Source organism: Ascaphus truei, chromosome 3 (assembly GCF_040206685.1).
Source record: "Ascaphus truei isolate aAscTru1 chromosome 3, aAscTru1.hap1, whole genome shotgun sequence".
In the NCBI taxonomy this organism is placed as follows: domain Eukaryota; kingdom Metazoa; phylum Chordata; class Amphibia; order Anura; family Ascaphidae; genus Ascaphus; species Ascaphus truei.
Window position 1 is genome coordinate 336,911,840 of NC_134485.1, and position 21,731 is coordinate 336,933,570.

The 21,731-nt window shown below is 43.2% G+C and overlaps 1 protein-coding gene across 4 annotated transcripts in view; it reads right to left on the reverse strand.

The window, feature by feature from the left end:
- Positions 1-21,731, reverse strand: part of SLC11A2 (solute carrier family 11 member 2) — a 78,424-nt gene that overhangs the window by 40,028 nt on the left and 16,665 nt on the right. For 3 of the 4 annotated variants that reach the window (XM_075591609.1, XM_075591611.1, XM_075591610.1), the window contains exons 1-2: positions 10,315-10,439; positions 5,259-5,342 (exon numbers count right to left, since the gene is read on the reverse strand). In XM_075591609.1, the coding sequence (XP_075447724.1) occupies positions 5,259-5,342; positions 10,315-10,384 (154 nt within the window). In that variant the 5' untranslated portion in view covers positions 10,385-10,439. Of the gene's footprint in view, positions 1-5,258; positions 5,343-10,314; positions 10,440-21,731 lie in introns of those variants that run through there. The other variant, XM_075591612.1, reaches the window with a different exon arrangement.

Sequence of the window (21,731 nt, forward strand, 5' to 3'; positions counted from 1 at the left end):
CTCAAAATACTTTAAATATAGAGCAGTCTGATTTTCTTGGCATTTTGCACGGGCACAGAAGTTAAGCAGATCCAACCACCCCAATGGTATTGAAAGGGTTGAATAGATGGCCTCCAATAAACCGTAGTTTTTAAAGCCATTAGTAAATGTTTTCTGTTAAACATTTTTATTGTATTTTTGTATGGAATTATAAAATGCTTACACAAAAACACAAATTAACTAATCAAATCATTCTGAATATCTGGACTAACATTCTGATTTATCTCTTAAAACATATATGTTTCCGAGCTGAATCCCATCATCAATTGGCTACAGAATTTAACATTTAATTTGCAAGAGCACTTCTTAAAATGTAATTAACCATTTGGTATGTATCTGTGAGTTGATTAGGCACACCCCTCCCATGATTGTTATTGAAGTGACTGTTTTAGAGTATTTAAGACCAGCTATATTTGCTGTGAGCCATATGGCTGTGTGTCCCATCTTAAAGTGTCATATTTAAGGGTTGGGCAGAGTTAACAGTGGAGGTGAAGATAGAGGAAGATCTGGACTACACACAACAACTTTGCAACTGTGAGAACTTTACTTTCTAAACGCTGTGATTATTTGTACTCTTCCTATCCTCCAGTACCTGGGAAGTCTCTCCTCCTGTATCTCACTGTGCCTCTCTATTGCCTTTTCTGTTTACTGTTTCCTCACGCCTTTGTGAATGTCCTTGTTCTCTGCAACTTCCCCACTCCCCTCTGCGCCATTATTTATACACCTCTCTCCCAACATCTTCTTTACCTGTCAATATAAAACACCCACACAAATCCTCTATTCACACCCTCTATCTACTCATTTCTGCTGCTGGGAAGCCAGACATACACACTTGCACTCATTCATGCCTAACTGCCATCTCCTCCCATGCAAATGGTGTCAACCTTTCCATTTACTACTGACTAACCTTAAAACTCGCCCCACAAATCAAGCATCCCAATAGCCTGCACTCATGGTTATTGTCCCACACCCAGTCACTCCTACCACCCATTGTAGCCAAGCACTGCCATCTACAGCACTTGTTCCCTCACCTGTTTCTGTAAGTTTCCCTCAAACCTTATATTGTAAGTTCTTCGGAGCAGCGATTTTATTTCCTATTGTTTGATTTTGCTGCACTTATTGTATTATTATAATGCCCTGTACTGTATTCTTTGTGAAGCGCTGAGTACACTTTTGGCGCTATATAAATGAAGACATACAATACAGATAAATAGGGATGATTGGGGGGGGGAGGGAATATAAAAGATATACATTGTAATGAAAAAAAAAGTGGTTATGTAAACAAGGTGCCGCTGTTTACACAATTAATTAGAGTACGTGCGCCTGATGAGAGCCAGTGTTAAATCAAATACAAAAGTTCACTTCGAGTTTTAATTAGTGATCATTAGTTTCAAAAGAGCAATCCAAAACAACAATTTAAAATAAAAATAAAATAAACAATTTCAATATAGAATTGAAGCAGAGATACTTGCCTCCAAAGTAGGTGCGTGTAGCTGCTCCGGCTCAGCGAGCAGAGCATTCACGTTTGAAGCTCCCGCGTCACATGGGCCAATAGGAAGCTGCACTGATGACAAAGCGGCTTCCTATTGGCCCACAGGTCGGGAAAGGAACAGAGGACATACTGTATTGTGAACCCTGTTTGTCGAGGAGAGCAGCTACCGGCACCTAATTCGCAGGTAAGTATCTCTGGAAGCAGGGGGTTCCCACCGGAACTGAAATTAAAGGGGTTCAGTGCCAGAGACTCTCTGCTTCAAATAATATATATATATATTTTTTTTTTATAAATAAAACAATAAGAACATTTGCAAAAAAAATCTGCTGCCTTGGATTGCCTCTTCAACCCATCTAGTAGGCCACGGGTGGCCAACTTCAGTCCTCAAGGGCCACAAACAGGTCAGGTTTTCAGGATATCCGTGCTTCAGTTGTTGACAGCCACCTGTGCTAAAGCAGGGATATCCTGAAAACCTGACCTGTTGGTGGCCATTGATGACTAGAGTTGATTACCCCTGCCAGGAACTAAAGCAACGATTAGAATGCATTTGCACTGATAGTCCCACTTGACCTGTGTAAATGTTTTATACTAATGGCCAGTGCATTATTTCATCTTTCTTCCTTACCCTCGTCACATCTTTTACTCAAAATCCAAAGCTCCAAAAACAAAATTAACCCCTCAGCGCTGGAATAGCCTAAAACTAATTTATCAGGCTAAATAAAACACACAGTTGCATAAGCAAACTGGAAACCTTTGCGAAATAGCTTGTCAGAAGTTAAACACGATTATCATGCTCCACTGCAAAATAAGGGAGAGTGCCTGGTTGTGTCCCTCCCTACATTGTGAGGGCGCATATTTATTATCTGTGTATGCAGCTGTGCCCAGCAAACCGTCAAATAAAACCGAAATGGTGGTAATGTTATTGGTCAAACGAGATTATTAGCGCATTGTGCTATTGAAGACCATTACATAGTTTAGAGCCCAGTCTGAGCCACATGGCGATCCGAACGTTTTAGCAAAGCCTTATGTCGTCACATTAAGCTTCATAACACATTTTTAATGAAGGTTTGAATAAAACAGAGAAAATGACTAAAAAAGGTGTTAAGTAAAAGCCCACGGCTGTTCTTATTACATTCTGTAAGGCCGATAACAGTGAGCTAGTAAAAGATGCTTATCCCTTTGTTATGGGGGAGATCTGAAGGGCATTTCAGCACATGGATTATACAAAGTGCACACAGGAAAAACAAAATAATGTTCTTTTGAATACATACAAGTTCTACTTTTGCTGCCGGCGCCCTAATGCCGTTGTTTTCAAACAAAGGAGTACAATTAGTATTGAAGGTTGGAGGAGAAAATGTTCAACTCCAAACAATTTCATAATAATAAAACAGCACTGTATTAAGAAACACTACTTACTAAAACGATCAGATGCAGGCACACATACATACTATAAGTGTGGCACACATACATACTATAAGTGTGGCACACATACTATAAGTGTGGCTTGCATGGGCGTTAGATACAGTATGTGACTTTACCATATAAACAAAGGGTTTTTACCTTACACTAATTTGCTGTTGCAATCGTTTGGGTGGCAAAAGTCACAACACAACATCCATAACCGCTGAATCAGAGAGGGAAGGGGTGAGCTGTTAATCAGCTGACATGCCGGGCAGTCTCCCAGAGTTTGCAGTTTACTCTAGGAAGTCACAGACAATCTGACTAAACTCTTTGCACATAGGCAGCTTTTCAGCTACAAAGCCACTACTAACTTAGGTCTATTAAGATATGAGGAAATTAGGTACAGAAGAAAATTGCACTATATCCATTAGCAAACTATCTGCTTTACATGTACAAAATACAGGAATATAAAGTGCAAGTGGGTGATATGTACTATACATATTTTGCACATTTAACTGTGTGCAGTAGATTTGCTTATAAACTTGCTTATAGTTAGTAACGTTATTCTGCTTTGCACCAACTTGTTAGAAACTACTAGTACTATTCTCTACTAGGCAAAGAAGGGCGAGTAGCCCTGTTGGTCCTTTCAACAATGTAGTAACAAAGGAGGGAGAGGGAGTAGGGGCTTATGATAACTTTTTATTCGACCAACAAGTAGTTGATGTTACAATCTTTCCAACCTCTCAAACATAAAATAGTTCTAGTGGTTTTTATTTGATATTATTTCATATTCACCGTTTTGCCCCACACGTCTCCTTATTCTACAGTATGTCTCTACTGTTAATTTTCACACCAGGCTACCTCTTATTTCACTCTTCCAGTCTACATCCATTGTAACCGGATATCCCCCTTACATACTGTACACTGTATATTATCATGTATTTCTGTCATACCTGATGAAGGACCCTAAGAGGTTTGAAATCTCCCTTCTTTGTTACTACAGCATGATACTAGTAATCTTTACAAAGTTGCAGCAGCGACTTACAAACGTTTCCAGTAGATGGCTTAAGGAAAACAATCCAAGGATCGCTCTATATGCGGCTCTCGCCAAATTCATACTATGACATCGGCGTTTGGAGGCGGGGTATTCCCTATAAGACAGGGAGCGCGATCAGATGCGGATGTACTCTTTGAGAAAGGGCGTTTGCCTGAAACGCGTTAGAGTGTGTTTTTGTTCCCCGTTACTATGTTGTTCCAATAAATTAATTTTAAACTTCCATAGCATTGGTGCTGGCCCCGTTTTTTCAGCTGTGCACCGTCTCCTATCCTTGGATTGTTTTCCTGCTATGACTTATCGGTGTGATGCACGCAAGGACAAGAAGCTGCTATATGTGAGTACTGTGTCTCCCCCTTACAACAGGAGGAGTTGTTGACCGGCAACATTGCTGTTTGTAGAGAGCTTTCGTCTGGTGGAGCAATGCATTGATGTGATACATTCGTATGAAGATAATGTATCCAACTTATGGACGACTATAGCTATCTCTGTTTATACTACATTATACACACAACACTGGGTCCAGTACGTCACTCATTCAGCATCATTGGGCTTCTTTCACACATGTATGTGTGCAACTTCAACATGTATACCTTTCACATGTATATATCAGACTGAGCACTGCTACTTGGAACTTTGTGTCTAAACTATCTGTCTGAGAGCTTATTTAAGCATGCTGGGTTTGGTTTTGCCCCATATGCCTCCACTATATAATCCCACCCTCCCCAATTACTGTTGCTGCTAGAAATCCTGTACTCGGGCTGATAACGCATACTTACCCACGCTAACCTTAGCCCTACATTGTAGCTCCCCGGCCTGCAGCAGCTCAGCCATGCCTCTGGCTTTCAGTGAACTCTTTACACGTTCTCCCTACCACCTTCCAATATATGAGAGAAGCTCAGCCCCTTGTACATTGCAGCTGCTTAGAAACAAGGGTTTGAAGAAGCCGTTGCTGTTCTCAGGAGTTTGGCGATTAGGTCCATCGCGAGGAGAGAAAATATACGTCAACGACATTGCTATAGGAACACGTTGCAATATATTACTTTGCAATGTTCTGGTGGCTCCCCTGCAGTGATCACGCTTCAGTAGCTTATCTGAGCTGTGCAATCATTTTTTATGGAATAATTGCAATATACAACTATGTTGGGAGAAAAAAATAAATTGAGAGCCTGGAACCAAAAAGCCAAATACACAAAACAGAACTTCAATAAAAGACATCCCTGCTTATTATACTGTAGCCGTCTGGCGTTATGAGGAGGTCCTTATCCTTACCGTCTAGATGCTGGTAATCCTGGTCCGACGGCATGGTTGCAGTTGTTAGAGATGACTGACGTTCCTTTGAATAGACCACATTAACTAGAGAGAAAACAAAAAGATATGGTTACAGGTCGTTGGTACTGAATGGAGGGTCCAATTTTAAAGCACTTACTTAATCAAAAATACCGGCAAAAAAAGAAAAAGCATGCTATAAAGAGAAGGATTCATCTAGCCTTCACAAACCATTTTGCATTGTGCTTTCTGGAGAAGGGTGCAGTTGCTAGGGCACAAAACATTAGGGACTTATACCGGGACAATGCATTTAGAATAGGATTTATATTCAGAAATTATAAAAGAATATTTGTTTAATAGTGCTTAGATGTTCTAGAATTTTCCATAACAGACAAGGAGAGGCAATGAGTGATTTGCAGTCAAGGCACAGAAATGTAGGCTGCATTGCAGTAACTACTAAGTTCCTGAGCAGCAGTGGCAACACTGGATGCAATAAGCAAATATTTATGTTTCATTGACAAGAATCCTAAGGCTGAGTCCATGCTCCCTGCGGCGCGCTGAGGCTCAGGGAAAGCTGGTGCTTTCCCTGGCCTTGCGGTTGCTTACCGCACGCGCTCTCAGCGGGCCGTCAGGGGGCGGGCGCGTCACTGGCCGGGGGCGGGCCAGTGACGTCACGGAGCTGGTTCGCCCTCATTGGGCGAACCGCTCACGTGACCGGCCTGTCGCGCCGGCAAGCGGGGGAATTTTAAATTCCCCTGAGCCCCTACTAAAGTCGCTCTAATTGCGGCTGTAGGGGCTCAGTGCTGAGCGGGAGCGCGCTTCCGCCAGCAAGCAAATAACATGGCCGAGGCCTTATTACTTGCCCACAATATTAACCCCCCCCCAAAATCCCATGAATTTAATGCACACGTGAGAATCCCCACCGTGGCCATTTGTTTCCATTCAATGCAGGTGGGAAACCCATCAAAGCACATCTTAAATATGTCAGTGGCAGAAAAGAACCAGCAACTCCTTCCCAAATAGTCGCACTGGCACTGAAAGAGTTACTCTAGTCAGGTCTTGGAAAAGATGGGTTATTAAAACAGAACTGGGCAAGAGAGGATCAAATCAACCACCCTTAATCCAGAGTTTTTCCAAGTTGTTTAAATCTGCAACCAGTGGCACAGTAACACACCATCACATCAACTCCAACACAAGGAATAACTTAAAGATCTTTCATTATTACAACTATGTAACATTTAGGCAACTAAAAAAAAAAAATAATGAATTAAGCCCACGGCATCTCTTCTTCTAGTGTGCTGTAGAGCTGGGTGGGGGATTCTCAGAAGAATGGTTTCTAAGGCCTCGGATATAGTGGGCTCGCGCGCTGGAGCGCATGGCGCCGCGCGCGCCTGTCGAGCGATCTGAGGACGGAGATCCACAGCGACGGGGAGGCGTGGCCATGACGTCACGAGGCTGGTTCACCCTAATTCCACTCTTTGCGAGTGCCCTGAAACATTGCTACAGCTATACCTGTTGCTTCCGGTTTTTGTTGGCACCTCGGGGGGGGAAGAGGAAATTTCTTTGCTGCTGCAGACGTGCAGCGTGGACTTCCATTGATCGTGGGACGCAGAGCTGAATCAAGGGGTCAATAATAGTAGGTAAGGAGGTTTTCTTTGCCTCCATTGCCCTACACTTAGTCCCCCGACGGAGTCAGAATATTATTCACATTTATAAAGGACTTTGATCGTGTCCACAACTGGGGATCAGTCGCAGCACTCACAATTAACCCCAGGACGTCACAAACTTCCCTGACTGACCTCCCTGCATCTCACCCCCCTATCCATATGCACTGTGCTTCACGTGAATTAACCCACGCCAGAGCTACTCTCTTCTAGTTCGCCCTCATTGGCTGAACCGCTCACGTGACACGGCCATCACGCAACAAAAAACTAATTCTCGTCTCCTGAAAATGCTGCCGCGCTTCATTGCGCGCTCTATGGCCTGCCTCAGGAGGTGTGGCCTGTTTGCACCTCGCGGTCACTCGCACTATGGACGTGGCCTAAAGCTTCTAACAGACAAAACATTCCCAGGGCTTTAGCTCTCTGGTGCACTTTTGTTTTATGTTGGCTTCTCAAACCGTATACTCCTGGCCTGTATATCTAGCCATTTTCTGTAGATTTAAGATCCAAATAAATTAATATTGATGCCTGCAGGATCAATCTTGGTAATGTGTAGGTTGGTCCGAATGATGTTCCATGAAGTAACAGGATCTGAGCCAGCATGCTGGGCATGTGCAATAGAATGAAATTATTTAGTAAGTAGTAGTCAAACTGGTTACATAAAAAATGTCTTATACTTCAAATGGAATCCGTAACTTTTAGACACACTTGGTATGAGGGGAAGGAAGGCCTTCAGGATTTAAAGCCACCACCCAATCAATTTTTGACCTAGAAATGAAAGAAATCAAAAAGCACAAAAAATGGGCAAAATGTATTTTCTTGTAACTTCTTATTTTATGTAATTAGAAAATGTTTACCAGGAGGTAATACATTGAGTGTTACCTCTCGTTTTCATGTATGTCCTGGGCATAGAGTTATGATGACAAATACATAGTGACATTAAGTGAACATGGTTATATACAAGACATTGCATGCACAGTTAAAGATAATATGTAGGGGAGACAGGTAAGAGGCAGGAAGGCCGGACAGAAGGAGGTTACAGTAATCGAGACGGGAGAGAATGAGGGCCTGAGTCAGAGTTTTAGCAGGGGAGCAACAGAGGAAGGGGCGTATCTTTGTAATATTTCAGAGGAAAAAGCGACAGGTTTGAGATACTTTTTGAATGCGAGAGAGGAGTCGAGTGTGACCCCTAGGCAGCGTACTTGGGCTACTTGGTGTATGATAGTACTTCCAACAGTAATGTGGAAAGAGGTAGTAGGGCCAGGTTTGGGTGCACTGGTTTTGCCATGTTAAGTTTAAGTCGGCGTAGGGCCATCCAGGATGATATCGCAGACAGACATTCAGAAACTGTAGTCTGTACAGCACGTGTAAGGTCAGGGGTTGAAAATGATAATATAAATGATAAGCGATAGTGTATAATGATATTGGGTGTGGCCCAGGATGAAGGAGTTTGTAGTGGATAGAGAGAGTAATATTTCCATGAGGTCACAATAAAAGGACAGAGTTGAGGTAAGTAGCAAGTTCATGATCACAAAAGGTAAGTAACTTTGCATTAAGCTTGTGAGCCAAGTGAGTGTGGACAGCGTAAACAGAAGAGAAGTGCCTTTTCCTTGTCAAAATGTGTTGCAGCATTTGCAATGCAAGGGTCTGTTCACGGGTTGCAGAGGGATTTAGGATAAGGGGGGGGGAAAGGCAGTTGTGTGCAGTCAAGTTTTGGAGAGGCAGCAGTAAGTGTACAAGGGGTGGATTAATTGTGCAGGCTAACAAGCATGGAATCTTAGCGTGGTCAGATAAGCTCACTGTTTGTTGCCTTGTGCAGATGAGTTTGCAGAAAGTTCCAGCTTCCAGTCCAACTACATATTCACTTAAAAACGCAAATCTTAAAATGCAATGCTTGCCCTAAGTGCCTTGAAATGTATACAGCTAAACAGTCACATGACCTCACCCAAATAAATCTGCCTGTTACAAGCTGGACAATTAACAGCACACAATTAAAAAATAAAGTTTGATATTCAAAACATACAAGTGAACACAGGTACGCCTGTGGTCCCCGATGAAGCCTTGTGGTGAAACGTACGTCGGGTACGTTCGACGTCAGCTAACTAGCGACGTCGGCTGATTCGGAGAGGCAAGGGTGTCCCATCTGTCAGAGCGTTTCGGAGACTGTGGTCGTGGACAGCAAGAACGTTCTGATGCTATGTGTGTATCTTTAACTTATGCAGAGTTTGTTTATTATGGTGTCCTATACTTATCTTTCAAACAGCCACGGAGCGGAATACTGGATTTAACACTTCTGAAACGTCCATGTAAGAAGTGTACTTCTTAGTACTACCCAACTGAGCAAATAACTATTTTGCTTAGTGGTGGAAGGGTTACTATATCCACCCACTTATTTGGGTTGCTAGGTCCAATAATACCTGCAGGAAGCTTACTCAGTATATATCCTAGAATATATTATCATCTTTAGGGATATATATTTAACTACCTAATTATCAAGAACCAGATATTATATTTCATCACGTTACTTCTTAGTGGTACTTACACTACAGTTTACTGGTATTTTGAGCTTTTAAGGACAGCCATTATTTCAAACAGCATGCCTATAGCTAATATAGTTTAGGCATTACTGCATTGATACACCATCATTTAGGGATTATTACACCCCATCACGGACATTAGGAGCAACAACAGAACAACCTTTTTGGGGGTAGTAGATACACTAATTTACTCTATCCAGTGCTGTTACTCCTTCTCTACCCTTACAATGGCTCTCCGGATTATTTTAATTTTTTGTTTATTCGTTTGTTTGTTTGTTTTGTCCTTGATCCATCACACCTATATTTGAATGAATTATAATAAAATTGATTTTTACTCTACTGGGTGTTTTGTGCCGCATAAGGGGATCCTTCTCTATCTTAGTAAATACTATTCAAAACATACCAGAGATCACTAATAGACAGGGTGGGGGTAAATCTTATATGCAGTGGTTCAATGAGCCACCTGTGTTGAAACATGGATATCCTTAAAACCGGACCTGTTGGTGGCCCTCGAGGACTGGAGTTTGCCACTCCTGATCTACATCATACGACTGCCCCTCCAACCTGTTGGGTGCCCACGGACGTAGCTACATCATGGGGTCTGGCACTCCAGGGGCTCCATGATGCCATAGCCACTTCATAATCTTATTGCGCGTCTTTGTTGGAGAGATCACATTCTGCGCTCCCCACAGATTTTACAGGAAGATCATGATTGACCTCCCAGCCCTCACAGGGTTAAAGGACAGAAACGGTCACTGGCTTGTCCTTCAATTCATGTGCCAGTCTGTAAAATCCTCCCCCCAAAGAGTCCCCATAATCAGTAGTGTCCCTCCTCTGTTTCCCAAAATGACTGTGACTGACCGTGCACTGCATCCTCAGGATTACTTCTCGTCTTATGATGCCATGTAACAGGTCTGTTCTCCGGTGTCATTTTCTAACAATGACTTGATTTGTATTGGAACACGACACAGCTCCGCTGCCAGAGGAAAGTGCCATGCATTGTAAACAGAGAAGGGGTATAAGATTGGTAGAAGGAGGAGGGATAAAAGGGGGTGGAACGGTACCTATTACCAAATAAAATAAGTCAATATTGTTGTTGTAGAGTTAACTCATTAGGTGCATTTTTGGCTAAACCTCACGAAATGCATTTCCTGACTTTGAATTTCTTGATATTTCTATTGAGAAACGAATTAAAGACACCTAATCTTCAGAACTTATTCTATCAAAATACCTTCCTTTTAAAATATAGAATTTTTCCTGTCAAAAAGAACATTTAATCGCCTTTCCACAGTACTCAAAGAATGTACAGTAGTGAATGACTTACCCCTACAACAACGATACACACACTGTTTGCCATGACTGAGAGAGAAAGCATACTTTAAAGCAACGGTCCAAGTTGCTGTCCCCGACTCTCTTCCACCCCCCCCTTATGTGCATCAATACAATCCACACAATGATAAGTAATTAGTTAAGTTGACGATCGATCAGCAAAAATTCGGCAGAGGGGTTCACTAAATGGCTGTCAGTGCAGCAAGAGAGGACTGAAGATGCAATGTTCTATGGGTTCGAGATCCTGTTCCCCCGTGTTGTTTGTCAATGAAAGTAACATGTTAATGCACCATATTGCATGTATCTGTGCTTTCTTTTCTACATGAGGTTTTTCAAGGAGGAACCACTTCGGAGGATCATGTTCCACGGAGTTGCAGAATAAGGCTGCGCTTATACAGCCGGCGACATCACCCATCACTGTTGCGAAAGTTGTAATTAATGTTTGGGAGACGTTGCTGGCTACAAGGCCAAATGACGTGAGCATGGGGGAAGGCAGACGGCGGGGAAGCTCCCTGATTGGCTTATAGCCAGTCACATGTGGAGACTGTCTCTTCAAAAATCAAAAACCACTGACTACCAGATTTTTGGTAGTTCTGTCGCTCCGTCGCTTCCACTATAAGCGCCAGCGACAATGCATTTGTTTTAACATGTCGTCGCGTTGCTGTCACTATAAGCGCAGCTTAAGTGATAGTGTCTATTTGTACACACTTGGTTTATTGCATGGTTATATTGCACTGATATATTCACATTCATTTTGCGCCACGAACACCAGTTTGCTTAGTTTAGTGTGTTTTGCGGTCTGGGTTACCGCAGGTATTTAGGCCGCATCTGAGATTGTTCACAAAATATCAATTTTTTTGTTTGTGCCTTATGTTCACTTTAAGTTACTAGATACAATTGGTGCACTGCTAGAGAGGGCTCAAAAAGGGTTGTGCCAGAGCCTGTTTCAGAAGTGAAAGGGGATGTGACTTTGTAAATCGTTGCTATAGAAACAAATAATGCTTGTTACATTAGAATACATAAAGAGTTAGGTTTTTTTTTGTTTTTTTTTAATACTACAAGTATTTTCTCATAGTACACAACTGATTTCGTTTTTTATTTTTAAACACATGTAAGATATTGCTTGGTCTGCAGCTTTAAACACGACATTAAGATCCTGCAAGCTGCATTAAAAGAACTGCTTAATCTTAACCCAAAGTAACATGAGAATCTTGTTTACTTTGACAAATTTACCTATGCATTATTCAGTTAACACGGTTGCACAAGAACGGACATTGGCAGTATGGGCACATTACTATTCTGCCAATCTCCTGTTATTATGGAGTAAACACTGATTGAAATAGCCAGATAAAGAGAAAATAATGAGTAAGAATAGGGGCATACAGAATCCCATTAATTTACTCTAGATAAATTAGAATTCAAAAGCTACAGGGTCTTCCAAAAAATCTGGCGAACACCAACAGACCAAGATCTAAATACTTCAGCTACTTTTCTCGTGTTAATTTTACAGAGAAGAAATCTCTGAAGAGTCTCTTTAGAAATGTAACCATGTGATTGATACTTGACCTCTCAAGATGGTCCTAGATGGGCCCAAAAAATTGATCACCGATGTTATAATAATTAAATTACTTCTTCACTACGAATTCCCTGGAGATTTCTATGGTGTTCTATTCCTTCAGCATTGCAGGATTGACATGCCCCCGTGGCAGGATTAATACCGATCTGCGAGTGCAAATTGGAACTCTGACTTTACAATGTGTAATTGGTGTTAAAGGCCTCCTTGGCAATGAAATGGTAAAAAAGTCCCTGTTACCTCGCATGGGGGAAGTGACAGGGGGGGGGGGGGGGGCAGACAGACTGGCTTCCAGGTCTAAACTTAAACACTATAACACAGTGTTTCCCAACTACAGTCCTCAGGGAACCCAAACAGGTAAGGTCTTAAGGATATCCCTGCTCCAGCACAGGTGGGTCAATCAGCGGCTCAGTCATTTTGACTCAGCCACCTGTGCTGGAGCAGGGATATCCTTAAGAGCTGACCTGTTGAGGTTTCCTGAGGACTGGAGTTGGGAAACACTGCTATAACAGATATAAAACTATGAAAACAAACATTAAAAGTGGTAATAAGTTATATTGCCAAGTGTTTTTTTTCTCTCTTCCATTTAATTGCAAATCCCATATACTTTGCTATGCGGAACCGCACCCATGTAGCTAGACCAATGTTTATGGCTTTGAATAAGTAGGGGATTTTCAGTTAAACTATTGAAGTCCTGTACATACTCAGGGTATCACATCCGCCATCTCATTTTCTCTGCTAGGCTGAAGTCTTGGCCAAATCGCAGTTCCATTGTACACGGCCCTTACATGCACAAGTGGATGGAAATCTGCATGCAGAACAAAGGCACCTGTGTTTAAGACACTCCTTGTAACCACTTTGAATTCCATTCCCACAATAGATCTATTAAGGGGTTTTGCATTTATGTTGAAAACATTTAGAAGTGCAAATACCCTAAAGAGCGATTGCAGGGACCAGAAGAGCCCCTGCTGTGTGAAGCAGCAAATGTTCTGAAGTATACTACAAACCGTTCTTTTATCAAGACACAAACCTTATTAAATACAGTTTCTCTCTTTTCAGAGACATTTTATTCTCCTCTGCCTGCTGGTAAAGTCTGGCATCAGAGCACATGCTTCTCCAACAAGGCAGTTAGAAGGTTTGAAATTATATAGCAAATACAGATGGCAATGAAGTGTCAAGGAACCATTTAAAAAAGGCCTTCCAAGGAGCTCATGTAGTTGATGACTGTCATGGGAGAGGGGGTTTGGTCCGGTATTAAAGGGGATATACCCCATTTGGCCACCCCCCTGCTCTTACTTGGGAAGCAAGGGGTTAACTGGACTGCGGTCCAGTAATGTGTTTTTTCCCTGCTTCAGCAACCAAATGTATATTCCTCTGTAAAAATGTATTGTTCTCAGTCCAGTGTTTGCACCAACACATACACTGGGATTGATGCGGGAGGGACAGGGTTAAGGTTAACTTAGTGTTTATAGCCCTTTGTTCCAGGTTCCCGCCTTTTCAGGCTCCATTTTTCAGCCTTCCATAGGTCGCAATTGCAGCTCCATGCATTCCAATGACAGATCTGGTGCTTTGGGCCTGTTTCCAGCGAAGACCAGCAGATGGCGTCCGAGAGGAGGAGCGGCGGTTTCCCATTGTAAGTCAATGGGGCCATTGACTTCAATGGGGATTCCTCGACGCCGACCTCCAGGAACAGGTTGGCAGCCATCCAAACCGCAGACCGCAAGAGTGGATATAATGTCTTTGAAAAGAGCTTTATCACTGAGTTCAAGTTCAACCACAATTGGCGTGGGAACCTTAGGTTCTAGGGCACCTAGAAATAAAATTATTTTTGCCCCTAGCTCCTAGGCCTCCCCACACTCGACCACCACCGGGTCCGAGAATCCAGGACCCCCATAAAGGGACGAGCTCAACAAGAGGGTCACGTCATTGACTCTAATGGCGGACCGGAAGTCCCATTGAATCTAATGGCGGCGCTCACCCATGCATTTCCTATGGCGGCGTAGGCCATTGATGAATGGGAGAGAGCCGCGTGGCGTTAAAACGGCTAAGTCCGAGACTGCAAAAAGTATAAGTCCATATCTCCGGTTCTGCGAGGACCAGAGGACTGGGATTTGGGTCGCATGTAGTAACTGCTCCGGCATGACTGCATGGCCAATTCCAGGCCTCTCCGAACAACCACACGGAGTATGGGTAACTGTAAAGATTGGTGATTTTCCCCATAGACGTCAACGGCGGCGTTCCCCCATTGAAAGGCTATGGTGGAAAAGTCCCATAGACGTCAATGGCGGAGTTGACCCATTGAAAGCCCATGGCGGCGGAGCCCGTTGATTTCAATGGGAAAAGAGTGAAAAGCAGAGATTCATTTTGAAGCGAAGAATCCTGTATTAAAAAGTATTTTAAACGGCATTTGTGTATCTCCGGTTCTGAGGGTCGCAGAGAGCTGAAACTTGGCCACCATGGAGAGTCCCCTCCGGCATGAGGGATTGGCAAGTATCAGCCCACTGCGCCCCGCAGAACGGATTATTTTAATATGTGAAGGTATTAAAGTATAAATTGTATTTTGGGTCTGGTATGAAAACTCAGAGCCCATATGTTATGTTAATGATCAGGATGGGACACAAATGGTCGATCATAAACTCCTGATCAAAGACTCCCCCCTGCTTGTGTATGCAAGCCCAACTAAATGCAGGACATGGGTACTTGAGATTAAGTGTGGTAATTCACACCTTGGACAAAGGGTATCCTGGCCACGCTAGACTTTAAGATGCCAGGCTTGTGGGAGGGGGGTTGTGGAACTAAGCCCCCTGATTAGAATAATATCCACCAAGTGGGCGGGTGTTAAGGTGCCCTCAGGTGAGATGGCAAGAAGAGATTGGGTACAGGTAATTGATCTCCAATGGCCTACACTCAATAATAAGGTATAGACTGGAAATTGCATATAAACCAGTGTCCAGCTTATACTCAGTGTTCTTCGTGTTTTCGTGCCTTCAAGTTTACCAACTATTTGATGCCAGATGAATTGCTAATCCTGTTTCCTGATTACTTCATCATCCCCATTCCAAACCCAAGTAAGTGTATATTTTGCCTGTTTTTGTATATCTTGTGTGTTCACCTTCTTTAAGGAATAAACTCTAATTTATCATATCTAAGTCGTGTTCAATTCAACCCAGAGATATTTTGGTGTGTATTATTATAACCCTGTCATAAGTTACCGTGACAATGAGATACAGCACATTTAAACCGTTACACACTGCGCATGTGCAATCAGCTGCAGGTGAAATTACTTACTAAAATTGCGGACCCTGTATTTAAAGGATGTCGCTGGAATTTTATTTCATATACCCCTGAGGAAGAGAGCAGAGCGCTCTCGAAACGCGTAGGGTGGCGATTTTAATACCCAGCACATTGGTGTCAGTATCCCCACGCATTGGCGAATCTGTGTGCGCCACTAACTGGCTAGTCTCCCGTTGCCGACGGCGTGCTGAATCAGCTGCTGCTGTTTACCATCTACCGGACGTCCTCCCTAGCGTGTTGCTGGAGTTCCTGTTTGATGAGTTACATCCACGAGCAGACGGAGACGCCAGTTAGCAGAGAGCAACTTAAAGAAACGAGAGGGGATACTCTCTAAATTATCCACTGCCTGCAAACCTATTCCATCTGGTGAGTAGGCATTGCAACCATCATCATTGGTGCTACAGAGTATTAGAACCATTAATTCATTCATTTTACTTGTTCACATAATATATGTCCATGTGTATTGTGCATTATATTAATTATTAACTATTATTAAATGTTTTAATTGTGCTAAATTCACCTATCCAGTTCTCAGCTGTTATATGTTGTCTTAAGTGTTGTTTGTCTTACATTCTACAGTATTACGCTATGTGTTGTGCTTTTTCTTTTCTTTCAAGCACACCGTGAGGAGCCACGTTTCTTCACAACCAACAGGCTTGGTTTTCGTATATCCTTTTATAGCAGTTGTCAATATAGGCGCCCACGGAAACTATCTTTTGTCCATATTGTGATACCTTAATCTAGGCAACCAGCAGGAGTTATTCATGGATGAAATAATAGTGTACAAAACTTCTGAAACTTTACAGGTATACCCTTCATGTAAACATCAGACCATTTTAAACCCCATTTTGTCATTAAAATATTAGGCGACGGGATAAAGCCAAGATATATTTTTTATCACTCGTTTTATATCAATACCTGAAGGACGTGTCTGATACCTGTGATGGATGCCGCATATTACGTGTCAGATAAAAAGCCCGCATTTCCCAGTAATCTGCCATATTTTAATGCAACCAGCAACATTACCTTTACATTTCTTCTTAATGAATCGTACCGAAATCTCTCAGGGTTCGGTTTTAGATTTATTTTCCAATAACGGTCTTATAGGGCTGTTAACATGGTTTAATTGCCATAGTAGCCCTTTTGGATGAGTAATTATGAGAGTAGTAATTACTTGCTGCTTTTATGTCTTTTCACACACTCCACACCTTGTGCTTAATGATACACTCAAACCATGCAATTATTCCGTCCTAATTACAAATCCTGGTGTGTCTTGTTGCATATTCAAGAAGGAAGAGCACAACTCTAATAATAAAACAGCAAGAGAAACAGAAGAAGCTTATGAAACGTTGAGGTTGATGGATAAAACAGTCAGCATTAGCCTGTGGGTATGTAAAGTCAGAACAGCAACAGAGAGTAGCGGTAACTGGCTAATTGTTGTAGTATTTTCACATAGTACTCGCTTGCTTAGAACTATAAAAACAACATAGTTACTGATTTAAAACAGCAAAGCATTTGAAATCTTAGGCTGCGGCCACGGTGGCGCTCGAGCTCGGCGCTCATCTTTCTTGGGGGATTTGTGGCCAGCCAGTTGCGCGCTCGGGGGGAGCGGCCAAGACGTCACAGAGCTGGTTCACCCTCATTGGGCAAACCGCTCACGTGACGTGCCAGCGAGCGGCAAAAACAAATTTGCTGGTCTCTGCAAGCAGCTGAGCTCTGTGCGCTCACGGGAACTTACACGTGCTCACTCAAGCTGAACAACCACATTGCTAGCAATGTGTTTGATCGCGCTGAGCGCGTGCGCAGCATCACCGTGGCGCAGCCTTATGGCTTTTTTTTTTCTTTTTAAAATAAAAAGGTTCTGTAATATTAGATTATAGTGGATAGAAAAAAAATGTCTATTAGCTCCAGGAACAGACCCAATGGCTATATAGAGCCAGAATGCTTAACTAATGAAGAATAGGGTTGAGTGAAAATAAAGGAGGAGGCTTGGGAGGCGTGGCAGTGAGCGGCTCGCCCCCATTGGCTGAACCACTCCCATGACAAGGCTGTCACAAAAAATAAATTCTCAATCTCTTCCCCAGCCGTCCGCTACACGCGATGCCACACGCGATGCCACACGTGTTTTTGGGTTTAATCACGGCCTAAGTGGGTGCCGGTAGCTCTCCAAGGTTCACTTTACGGCTGATTATCAACGCTCCCACGCCCTGCGGGCCAATAGGAAGCCATGAAGTCACCCGGTGGCGGCTTCCTATTGGCCCATGTGACATGGGAGCTTTAAACTGCAGAAAACTGCCCAGAGATACCGGCACCCCCTCCAGAGGTAAGTATTTCTGGAAGCAGGAGTTCCCGGAGCTGAAATTAATGAGGTTCATCTCTGGATACATCCTGCTTCAAGCCTGTATTACAAAATTAAATAAAACATTTAAAAACAGCTTGGATTGCTCCTTTAACCACTGTCTAGGACACTCCGCCGCCAGCCGCTAAGGTAAATAAACCCCCTAAACTAAATCCCCATACCCTAACCACTAAAACCCCTCAATTAACTTCCTACCCGAACCGCTAAACCCCTTAAATTAACCCCCTAACCAACAATAACATTTACCGTCAAAGCGGCCAGGAGCTGAAGTTTCAGCAGCGAATTGGCGCGGCCAAATGTCCCATTTCACTTTAACCCACCTCCCCAGCAGTGCAAGATTTTTGCAACGTTCCTGTTTGTGATAATTTGTTGCCAATATACCCAGCAGTCTGAGCTGTAAACTGTAGCCATAAATAATGTATTTATGTACAGTTATAAAATCTTTTACAAGGAAGTAATACATTGAGAGTAACCTCTCATTTTCAAGTATGTCCTGGGCACAGAGTTATGATGACAAATACATGGTTACACCTACAGGCATACCCCGCATTAACGTACGCAATGGGAACGGAGCATGTATGTAAAGCGAAAATGTACTTAAAGTGAAGCACTACCTTTTCCCCACTTATCGATGCATGTACTGTGCTGCAATCGTTATATACGTGCATAACTGATGTAAATAACACATGTGTAACAGGCTCTATAGTCTCCCCGCTTGCGCACAGCTTCGGTACAGGTAGGGAGCCGGTATTGCTGTTCAGGACGTGCTGACAGGCGCATGCGTGAGCTGCCGTTTGCCTATTGGGCGATATGTACTTACTCGCCGAGTGTACTTTAAGTGAGTGTCCTTAAACCGGGGTATGCCTGTATATAGTTTTGTAAAGTACGTAATGTTACCTTAGGCTGCGTCCATAGTGGTTCCGACGGCGCCAGCAACGTCGCTTGCGCCCTATATAAACCAATGGAGGCCAATGCACACGTGCACGCGAGTGGTGAGGCGACCGATGCGCGGTGAGACAAACGTGTTTGGTTTTGCCGGGCGATGGCCGGGTCACGTGAGCGGTTCGCCCAGGGAGGGCGCAACATATAACATTTTAAAAAAGTATTGCTGCTTTAATATTGGAGAATTTTATACAATAGGTCGAAGCTGGAAAACACAGCAGTGGCAAATGTTAAAGTACATTGCAATCTCACTTGGCTAATTTATTTTAGTTTTATAGCTTTTCAAATACAGACCTAAAAGTCTAACTTGATATGTTTTTATTTGTGTTAATATGTATTTTTAGGGTGGTGAACAATTTCTTTGTATATGTTGTCTTTAATGCAAACTATTTCTCAAACTATTTCCAGTAAGTATAAAACCGCCGAAATACCTTGGATTGCATCAAATATGTTGCTTCTGTTGGGAGTAGTTAGGGAATTATACCTATTTACCCATAAAATGTTGCACAGATTCCCCCCAAAAATGCCCTTCTTAGAAAATTGATAATGGCGTCCGTATTTGAAAAATAGAGAAGTCAATTAATGTTACAGTATCCTGATAGTTTCTGGAATTAAGTATATCAATTAAATGGGAAAAGTGCAGTCTAAATTGAAAGACTTTTGAACACAGGAAGTGGAGTGCTTGCGTTGCGAGCCCCTCTGGCAGCGAAAGGATTATGGAAGACAGTGTTCGTGTTTACAGTCTCCTATCGACAATGCAGAAGTAGCAATACTGAGAATAACGGCAAATTTACAACCTGCTAACTCATCAGTACTGCTGGTTGAGCTGAAAATACATCATTAAAGTCTCCCGGGAAGAACAGCCGCTCACTCACCACATACAGTATCTAGGAGCGTTTGCCAAAATCCTACTTCTGGGAAAAGCCACCCACAATGACAGCGCTACAAGCCACCAAACATTTAGGAGCCAGAAAGGAAGCTGCGTTAGGTTACATTTTCTCCAGGAGTGGCGCTGGGGGTACCGTATATTTAGGTACTTAATATCAATATTTAGTGCAGCAAGTTGAAAAAAAAAAAAAGAGAGAAATGTGTTAACATTGCAAAAATCCCATTCTGCCAATTTCCCAAAATGAATTGGTCAGGAATTGTGGGGCAATGCAACAAGACAACATGAAGTAGATAGCATGCATTACAAATGCACTCAAGTTCAAAATACCATTTCCAACAGGCCATGAATTGATGTAACTGGTACAGTATGTACATCATGTGGGATGGCATGCACAGGGTCCTTGTGACGAACCAGGTAAGTAATGCCTATATTGCTCTTTTTATAGGGGAGTACCATTGAGCATCCAAAACATAAGTGGAGGGCTCTTATCAAAGGGCTCGCCACGGCCACGTGCCAGTAGACCTCTGACGCCAAAAAGGTTACCATGTACCCACACTTTCCATGAAGCTCAGGACTTTCCTTGACTTTGCTCTTTACAGTTCCTGTTGTCAGCAAGCCATAAATGAGAAATGTTCACAAGTTTACCAAGCTTTCTGACTGTGCAGGAATCTGGGCAAGAACTCAAACAATGGCACAGGTTTCATTCATAGCAGTGACAGGCTCAGAAGCAGGTGCATAACCTTTATACACAAGGTGCCGTCCAAAACCGCAACAAAATGAACTAATGACATTTACGTTGAATATATTAATGGAATTGAATAACATGGGCTATTGATTTGGTCATTGTTTTCCTCACATATATTCAATTTTCAAATCAATTACTTCATTTGTTTACTTTTATATGCCACTTTGTGCTCTCATCAGAGCCCAATATCAAATGTAAGCATTGATATTTGCCACAACAGTGTTTTTCAAACTTTACCATGACAAGGACAACTTTAATGTTAATAATCAGTAAGGGGACCAGTACACATACCCAGAGCTCTGTTAATACATGTTTTATATCCCCCTAACTGGTTGAAGTAGTGTTTTGGCAAATGCTCCTAGGTGTGGCAATGTTAGGCCGCGGGCATGGTCAGCCTGTGCTGACGCTCGGCAGTGAGCCCCTGCAGCCGCAATGAGAGCGGCTTTAGCAGGGGCGTGCAGAAGCGTAGCCGACAATTTTTTAGTTTGAGCGCTCACGGGAGCGCAGGGCCAGTCACATGAGCGGTTCGCCCAATGAGGGCGAACCACCTCCGTGACATCACTGGCCCGCCCCCGGAAGGCGCGCGAACTAAGGCCAGGGAAATTACCCGCTTTCCCTCAGCCTCAGCACGCCTCCGAATGGCTGTAGTCCCCATGGACTCAGCCTTAAGCTGCGTCCATAGAAGGACAGTCAGCGCGGAGCCATGCGGACGCTCCGCAATGAGCCCAGTCATCTTCAATGAGGATGTCTTGAGAGGGGCCCCCGCGAGCGTCCGCAGGCGTGCTGAGGCGCCGTGACGTTGACGCTTCGTGGGCTATTGGCCCAGTGACATCAGTGCCGCGCATCCCCATTGCGCACGCTGGCTTGTCTCCTAGTTCATGCAATCGCTCCCGATTGCGCAGACGAGCCTCAGCTTCAGCGCGGAGGAGCGCGGCTCCCCCCTCTATTGACGCAGCCTTAGTGAGTAAAAGGCACTGACTCTAAACAATGGCATAGAGTTTGAAATCCCGGTATCACCTCCCTGTGACCTTGGTCATTTTATCTCCCTGCCCTCAGGCACCAAAAACAGGTTGTCCAGGTGATTCAGGGAGCGCAGATACATATAAAAAGAGAAAACACAAGCAAATAGAGCAATATGTTTGCAAAG